General features: G+C 34.6%; 1 protein-coding gene across 2 annotated transcripts in view; it reads right to left on the bottom strand.

Moving 5' to 3' along the window:
• The window catches only part of LOC109712196 (eukaryotic translation initiation factor NCBP), a 29,364-nt gene continuing 23,365 nt past the window's right edge, over positions 3,324–9,322 (bottom strand). For both annotated transcript variants that reach the window (XM_020235627.1, XM_020235629.1), the window contains exons 6-7: positions 3,884–4,003; positions 3,324–3,778 (exon numbers count right to left, since the gene is read on the bottom strand). In XM_020235627.1, coding sequence (XP_020091216.1) covers positions 3,647–3,778; positions 3,884–4,003 — 252 coding nt within the window. In that variant the 3' untranslated portion in view covers positions 3,324–3,646. The remainder of the gene's footprint in view (positions 3,779–3,883; positions 4,004–9,322) is intronic.

Raw genomic sequence — 9,322 nt, 5'->3', positions numbered from 1 at the left:
ATAAGCAAAGTCGTAAGACCCAATCGCACTGGTTGGCTCATCATAGGTTCAGTCAAGCCTGCGCCGACGCATGCTCGGTAACCAACCCTCACCTAGCGGTCTAGCCCGTATGCGTACATCTAGAACATCTAATTTGCTGCCATAGCTCGAAACGGGCACTTGTGGGGTGCGACCCAGTCGAGTATCATCATATCACATTGCTCACAATTGAGCTCAATCCAACAATGCAGGCTATAATCATATGTAATGTGAAACAGATCAAATCCAACAATGCAGGCTATGATCATATGTAATGTCAAACAGATCATAATAAAAATTGTCCAAATGTCTTTAGGCATAATTCTATGTCATATGTCCCACTGTCTGTCTATAATCATCTTTCTCATAGTGATAATATGCAACAGATATAAAGAGAATCTAATATACAGGAATCATCATGCCGTCAAATCAATTGTCACCATACATGAGTGCATGTATATACAGATTAAGATATCGTTATAACAATAATACCGACAGATATCATTGAATTATAATATATATGCAGGAAAAATAGCCATAGGAGTTAGCTCGCCATGTTCAGCGATAATGAACCTGCCTAGATAGATGCCCCAAATGGAGATTGAAAAAAAAGAGAACTCAGCACACCAGCGTCACCAAAACCTCAATCAAAAATCACCTCCTAAAATATAAGATGCTAAAATCATCTACTGTAAAATCATAGTTACAGAAACCTCGATCAAGTTTCCAATTATACATTTTACTTACCTCCAAAATCGCATTTTTCAACTAATCTCCTCGATCACGATTTCCCCCACGCTCCTTTCTCTTCGTTTTCCTCTCTCGGTCACTCTCTCGATCTCTCTCTCTTGGTCTCTATACGTGCAGGAGAACTAAGGAGAAAAAGAGTCAAACAACCACCCCTCTGTTCACATATGTAATGTAACAATTGCACCAAAGCTCACAAAATTTTGAAGATCCTATTCTCAACCAAAATTCATAGTTTTGGGCACCCGAGACCATCATTCAAGTATCCAAAACCTTATAATCGAGTGTTTCGTATGACACTAATTGCACTCTACAGTCCGATTCTATATAGCTCCGCCCGAAATGTTTTTTACGGGTACACAGTTCTGCATTCGAAAAGACAATGAGTCTGCATGTTGACTCGCCATTAACCGCCTTAATCAAGTCACATATACAACAAATTTCATACTGCTGCAATAATATTGGGCATTCGAAACAAGGCCCGTAACCTATCTGGGTCCTCTTTCGATAGAACTGGGCACCCACAACATAGGGTCCAAATTCACATCAGTCCGCATAGTAATTTTAGGCAGTCCAAACCATTTCCTAGCGTAGAGAAAGTGACAGAAACCTCAAAATCATCTAGATTTCAAATTCCAACTCTGTTTTCATGTCAATTTCATGCCAAAATGGTTCTAACTTATTCCAGCATTTTAAAAACATGCTAACCAGCAACTCAAATTGTAATTCTATCAATTTGGCAAAATCCAGTATATTATAGGATGTGGATAATATTGTGAATACCATATCGAGTCTATACTGTAACCGAATTTGTGTATTTAGGTTTGGTCCTGAATTGGGTTAAGCGCCTAAGTGGTACGTAGATTTAGACTTGTATGGTATTTTTTTAGAGTGTGATCCGACTCATTAAGTGGGAGCTCTGCCATAGCATATATATTATACTATATGTACTTATCGACCAATCAGTACAGCGACATATGTTCTTCTCTTTATGTCACTGTGGGAGTACTAAACCTTTTATGCCCTGGACTTAGAAGCAAGTTATGAAACAAAGGTCCGATGTGACTAACTTAGCATATATCTCGGGGTCATAAGAAAACATGATCTCGTGGAACATGTCTAATAAAGTGCTTGGACCTATATTGAGTAATGTGAGGGACTGAGGGAGATGTTGCAATAACAAACTATGTAAGTTATGTGATTCATTGCTTGGGTGGTAATCTTGATTGTATTACTTAAGATAATCATAAATACAAAAAAATAATTTTGGGGTTGAGCCCTATCATTACACGAAAGGGATTTGTGATATTTGATACGATGTGTTGCGATATTTTAGGGAATAAACGAATTTAATTAGTGATGTGCTTTGTTAGTTTGATGAACTTAATATAGCACCCCTACATTACGCTTTTCGTCAAGTCGCATGCGCCATTACATGTAGAAAAGTATAACATATGAGAGAAAATTGGCCAATGTAGTAGATTCCTGTCATGTTGTATGTCCACATTAATTGGTTCTAACTCAACCCAATCCACGTGTGATTTGGATCAGAATTTATTCTAATAAGTATAAGGACAAATTATATATTTTTTACTAATTAATAAATATATTCCGTAATGATTATTTTAATAGATATTCTTATTCTTATCTCGATGTGAGACTCAGGATAAGGGATCCTGATAACCTATATATGTGAAACCCTCTCAATTTTGATGTACGAAAAAAAAAAAAAAAAAAAAAAAAAAAAAAAAAAAAAAAAAAAAAAAGGCCTCTTTCTCCCCTCTATATTTTCACTCTAGGATTTCTACCTACATTTCCAGAATTTTGGAGGCTGGACGATTGCTGGAGACTCAGGTAACCTTCCACGACTATCAAGCATAGAGATCACGACACGACGCCTGATCAAAAATTCAAAAAGGCGTTGCAAATCCAATAGTCGATAAGACAAATACAACGATCCAACTAGTCGCAAATCTAAGAGACTATAAGACGAGTACGACGATCCAACAAGTTCTTCAGCTGAAACTATTATAAGTATGATATTTTATAATGATGTTTGTGTTTCTTTTTTTCCCTACAACATGCATATTAAAATAAACATCATATCCTTTGGGCTTGAATATAAACTTTTTTTTTCCCTCTTTTGCTTATTTACCTCTAAAACTATTCAGATACCTCTAAAAACTATTCAGAATTTTCAAAGCTGCCCGGCATTCACTAAAATACTCTTTTGAACCTCAAATCCTATTAGTAAATCCCAAAAGTATGGAAATATTTGAATCAATATTTGAAAATCAATTAGGGACAATTTAGTTTACCAAGAATTTATTACATATATTTTAAGTTCCGAAAGGTATATTACATATTATCACTTTTTTTCCGTTGGCGAATGCTTGATATTATTTTTATTATTGGCATGTCTTGATTTCTATCCACTGCAAAGCATAAGCCCTACACTATATAACAATGTTATTACTGATTTGAATGCTATATCATCAAAATAAGGATTAAAAAAAAAAAAAAAAAAAAAAAAAAAAAAAAAAAAACCCTCCGCACCGTTAGAAATATTGTAGTCAACTTCAATACTTATGTTACTGCTAATCACAACATATATGTTATCCATATATGTTATCGTTCCTAATCAGATCTCCATGTTATATTATGCTGTTCGGCTCATTGTCCTTCTGCCTACGTACATTCTACAACAACCATAGAAGCTACCGTACTCGTCACATCACATGTTTGAAATTCGCACACCATAGCGAGTTAGCAGCAGTCATAATGAAAGTCTTAATATAATACAAAGCAGATAACAGATAATCCAGTAACATTTGTTGCTCCAACATAGAAGGACGACCCACACACAACTCCATCCATCGATCTATCCCCTCAACCAAGCATTCCGATACGACGAGTTATCGCGTAGAGATGCATCATGCGGCTTATACTCCATCAAGTAGCTATGCGGCAGCTTCAGATGTCGTTTTATTGAGTCCCTTAAAGCCATCACAGCCTAGAAGCAGTAAAAAGAAAATGAATCTACATCAGTATTGATGGAGGCGCATGCAAATCAAAGTAAATATATTATACAAATCGAAAGGGATGTGGGGCTCCAAACCTGGTGGTCCGATGCATCCCGGTTCCACACACTCAATATATCCTCGTTGAAACGAATACTTAGCACCGCACCACAAATATTGTCCCCGTAGTCAAGCTGATCACCAACTAACGCCAGCACCTGCCACAAGAACATCCAAAACATCTCATAATGTGTTGCTGCTGCGATGAGAACACAGGATGAAGCATCTAACGACTCTAAATGGACATACTAGAAATAATAATAAGATGCATAAAGCTGAGGAAGTGAATGAACGAGGGAGTAAGCCCTCGTGTATAGGAGACATGCAACACCGCAAGCCATCCTCTTAAGTTCTATAAAACACCAACTTATGTATGTATGCAACCAGGCAAACGTATACATACACAAACCCAAATATTAAAGAAATACAAAAAAGTATGCATCTTCTGCGAAAGATTTATACTTCTAGAAGTAATGAAAAACTCGACCGAAAACCAAGAATATCGCTATATATATATATATATATAGAGAGAGAGAGAGAGAGAGAGAGAGAGAGAAGGGCTACTATACTCTTATGAGTATAGAGCCCTTCGTACAACCCATAAGTTGTTTTCAATGATGGAGCTTCCAAATCGACGATCTACTCCGTTAAATAATGCTTTAGAATATTTGAAACTTCTAAACATAAATTTCGTAATTTTTCGAAATCATAATAAAGTCGATCAAGCGGGCATAAAATGTCTAGATAGTTAATAGAATTTTCTATCAAAGATTCAACCGATTCCGATTCTTTTACACCGTTAAACTAGCAGGTATTCCATACCGGCCGTTAAAAATTGTCAATTTTGAGATCTTTTAATCGTAAGGTAAATGATGTCAAAAAATTATAAAATTTAATTTCTAGAAATTTTAAATGCTCTATATAACGTTTAATGGTATGCATCATCGATTCGGAAGGTCTATAATCAAAAACGACTGATGAGTACGAAGGCAATCGTACGTAAAAGAGTATAGTAGCCAGAACATATATATATATATATATATATATATATTATATGAGAGCGAGAAGAGAGAGAGAGAGAGAGAGCAGAGAGTCCGGCTACTATTCTAATGCGAGTACCAAACCAGCTTGGGCTACCCCCCCCCCCCCCCCCCCCCTCAAGTGTCTACTGTTAAATCTCTCTTTGACGATTTCCACCCATTAGATCATATTATTCGACCAACCATCCACTCAACCCTAGGAAACACTATCTTCCTAATCCCACATCCTACATCTAAGGGCCAAAAACCTAATAGCACCAAGCGCTGGTACCATTAATAGTATAGTAACCTAGTTCTATATATATATATATATATATATTATATATATATATAGAATCCGGCCTATGGTGCTTGTAAAAGCACCAAGCACTTGGTGCTTATAAATTTTTTACCGTTAGATCTACGCCTTTGATAATTTTACTCGTTAGATTATACTATTTAACCAATTACCCACACTCAACCCTAGGGGTCCGCACATCATCATTATCGCCCATCCCTTAATCCAAGGGCCGAAACTTACAAGTACGAATCACTTGTACTTTAAAAACATAGGAGCTCATTTATATATATATATATTATATATATATTATAGAGAGAGAGAGAGAGAGTTGACTGGGATACTATTAGTAGCAAAATCCCATTGTTGCTACCAATTTTTAGCCTTTGGATAAACTCTTTTCATTATTTCTAATCATTGGATTAAATACTATAACCCAATGAGGACCCACTCAACCCTAGGGGCACTTCATCTCACGACTAATATCATCCTGACCTACAATTTTTCATGCAAGGGTTAAAAACTTTGATAGCAAAAAGACGTTTTACTATTAATAGTATTCCAGCCTAATTCTTATATATTATATATAGAGCAAGCTGCTGTGCTCTCAGAGCTGCTCCTGAGCGTTTTCGATGATGGATTTTCGAATCGACGATCGATTCCGTTAGACTTGATCTAGTGCATTTGACAGTTTCTAGAAAATAATTTTTGCGATTTTTCATATCATTTACATAGTGATCGAAAGATTCAAAATTCCTATTTTTAATAGGTTGATATCTGCCGTTTTCAAGTTTAACGGTGTGAAGTATTTCAAACAGATGAAATTTGATACAAAATTCTTTATACTATATACAACAAGATCAATATTTTGATCGAAATTTAAACTGCTATATACTACACTCACTTTTATATAATGATTTTTATTTTCAAACCATTAAAAATTATTAATTTTGAATCCTTTCGATTGCTAGATAAATGATATCGAAAAATAGGCAAAAATTATTTTCTAGAAACTTCAAATACGCTAGATCAAGTTAACGGAGCGCGATCGTCGATTCGAAAACTCCATCATCGAAACGGGCTCAGGAGCACAGAGCGCTCCGTGCTCCCTGAGAGCACAGCAATCCTGCTCTATATAATAATATATATAATATTAATATCTATATATATATATATATATATATATATATGGCAGTGGCTACTATCTAATTATGAGTTTGGAGCCTTTGTACTCGTAAGTTGTTTTCGATGATGACTTCCGAATCGACGATCCACTCATTAATATGATCTAAGAGATATTTGAAACTTCTCGAAAATAAATTTCGTAACTTTTCGAAATTAATAAAGCCCATCAAGCGGGCATAAAATGAACGATCAAATCGAATGATATCTTAAAAATGGATAATCGGGATTCTTCAATTTAAGATTCGGAGTTATTGATCTTTACGTAGGTAGTGAATATAATTTTCTATCAAAAATTCAAACCTATTCGGATTCTTTTGCACCGTTAAACTAAGCAATATTCCATACCCGGCCGTTAAAAATTATCAATTTTGTGAGCTTTTGATCGTAAGGTAAATGATGTCCGAAAATTATATGAAATTTGATTTCTAGAAGTTTTAAATGCCGTAAATAACGTTTACAGGTGTGGATCGTCGATTCGGAAGCTCCATCATCGAAACAACTTCATGAGTACGAGGCGATCGTACTCATAATAGTATAGTAGGACCCTATATATATATATAATATATATATATATATATATATATATATATAAGCTAGGCTGGTATACTATCGATAGCATAGAGACCTCCGTGTTACCAAGTTGTTTTCAATGATACGGCTTCCAAATCGACGATCGGCTCCGTTAGACTTGATCTACACTATTAAAAATATTTGGCAACTAAGTTTCATAATTTTTCGACATCATTTGGCTAGTGATCAAAAGGTCTCAAAATTGATAATTTTAATGGTAGATGTGATGCATTTGTAAATTTAACGGTGTAAAACAATCCAAATCTGATGAAATTTTTATAGAAAATTCATTTTACAATTTAGAGTAAGATCAGTACCTCTGATCTTAAATTCAAGATTTTTATCATCATTTTTTATGAAATTTTTACTTTCAGCCGTTCATCTTTAGACTACTCGTTTGATAGGTAAATGATACCGAAAAATTATGAAATTTAGTTTCCAAATACTTTTAATAGTGCAGATCAAGTCTAACGGAGCCGATCGTCGATTTGGAAGCGCCTTCATTGAAAACAACTTGATAGCACGGAGGCCTCCGTGCTACCGATAATATACCAACCTAGCTCTATATATATATATATATATATATATATATAAAGTCCGGCTACTATACTCTTATGAGTACGATCACCCTCATACTCATAAGTCGTTTTCGATGATAGAGCTTCCGATCGACGATCTATACCGTTAAACATTATCTAGATCATTTAAAACTTCTAAACATCAAATTTCATAATTTTTCGACATCATTTACCTTACGATCAAAAGCTCACAAAATTGACAATTTTTAACGGCCGGTATAAGATACTTGCTAGTTTAACGATGTAAAAGAATTGGAATAGGTTGAATTTTCGATAGAATATCGAAAATTCTATTCACTACCTAAAAAAAGATCAATAACTCCGATCTTAAATTGAAGGATCCGATCATCCATTTTTAGGACGTCGTTCGATTTTGACCGTTCATTTTATGCACGCTTGATGGACTTTATTATGATTTCGAAAAATAACGAAATTTATTTTCTAGAAGTTTCAAATAGTCTAGATCATATTTAACGGAGTGGATCGTAGATTCAGAAGCCAAGTCATCGAAAACAACTTATGAGTACGAAGGGCCCTATACTCATAAGAGTATAGTAGCCCTACTCTATATATATATATACTCTTATGAGTATAGGGCCCTTCGTACTCATAAGTTGTTTTCGATGACTTGGCTTCCGAATCGACGATCCACTCCGTTAAATATGATCTAGAGTATTTGAAACTTCTAGAAAATAAATTTCGTAATTTTTCGAAATCATAATAAAGTCTATCAAGCGAGCATAAAATAAACGGTCAAAATCGAACAACGTCCTAAAAATAGATGATCGGATCCTTCAATTTAAGATCGAAGTTATTGATCTTTATCTAGGTAGTGAATAGAATTTTCTATTAAAAATTCGACCTATTCCAATTCTTTTACACCGTTAAACTAGGAAGTATCCCATACCGGCCGTTAAAAATTGTCAATTTTGTGAACTATTGATCGTAAGGTAAATGATATCAAAAAATTATAAAATTTAATTTCTAAAAGTTTTAAATCCTCTAGATAATGTTTAACGGTATGGATCGTCGATTCGGAAACTCTATCATCAAAAACAACTTATGAGTACGAAGGTGATCGTACTCATAAGAGTATAGTAGCCGGACTCTATATATATATATATATATATAGAGAGAGAGAGAGAGAGAGAGAGAGAGAGAGTTGAGCTAGAATACTATCAACAACAAACAGGCTCCGTTGCCACCTATTTGTTTTCGATGGAGCCTTCAAATCGACGATCGGCATTGTTGAACATGATCTATACCACTTGAAGTGTTTAGAAATCAAAATTCATACATTTTCAATATTGTTATCTTATCCATCTAGTGGACACAAAAATAAAGGGCTGAAAATGAATATTTTTTAAAAAATAATGATAGGAGTCTTGTAATCAAGATCAAGAGTATAGATCTTGTTTTAAATAGTTTAAAGAATTTTCTAACAAAAATTCAATTGATTTGGATATCTTTACGTCGTTAAACGAGAAAATGCCTCATATCGACCATTAAAATTACAAATTTTGAAACCCTTTGATCATTAGGCAAATGATGTCAAAAAGATTTAAAATTTGATTTCTAAACACTTCAAGTGGTATAGATCATGTTCAACGATGTCAATCGTCGATTTGGAGGCTCTATCATCGAAAACAAATGGGTGGCAACGGAGCCCGTTTGCTATCGATAATATTCTAGCTCAACTCTATATATATATATATATATAGAGTACGTCTCTAGTACTTTCGAAAGCACAGAAACCTCCGTGCTTGTAAATTGTTTTCGATGATAGGACATCCGATTCGACGATTCTCTCCGTTAGGTATAATCTAT

This window comes from Ananas comosus, linkage group 6, assembly GCF_001540865.1.
Source record: "Ananas comosus cultivar F153 linkage group 6, ASM154086v1, whole genome shotgun sequence".
Taxonomy (NCBI): domain Eukaryota; kingdom Viridiplantae; phylum Streptophyta; class Magnoliopsida; order Poales; family Bromeliaceae; genus Ananas; species Ananas comosus.
Note: the sequence above shows the minus strand (reverse complement) of the source record. Positions and strands in the feature narration are given on the sequence as shown.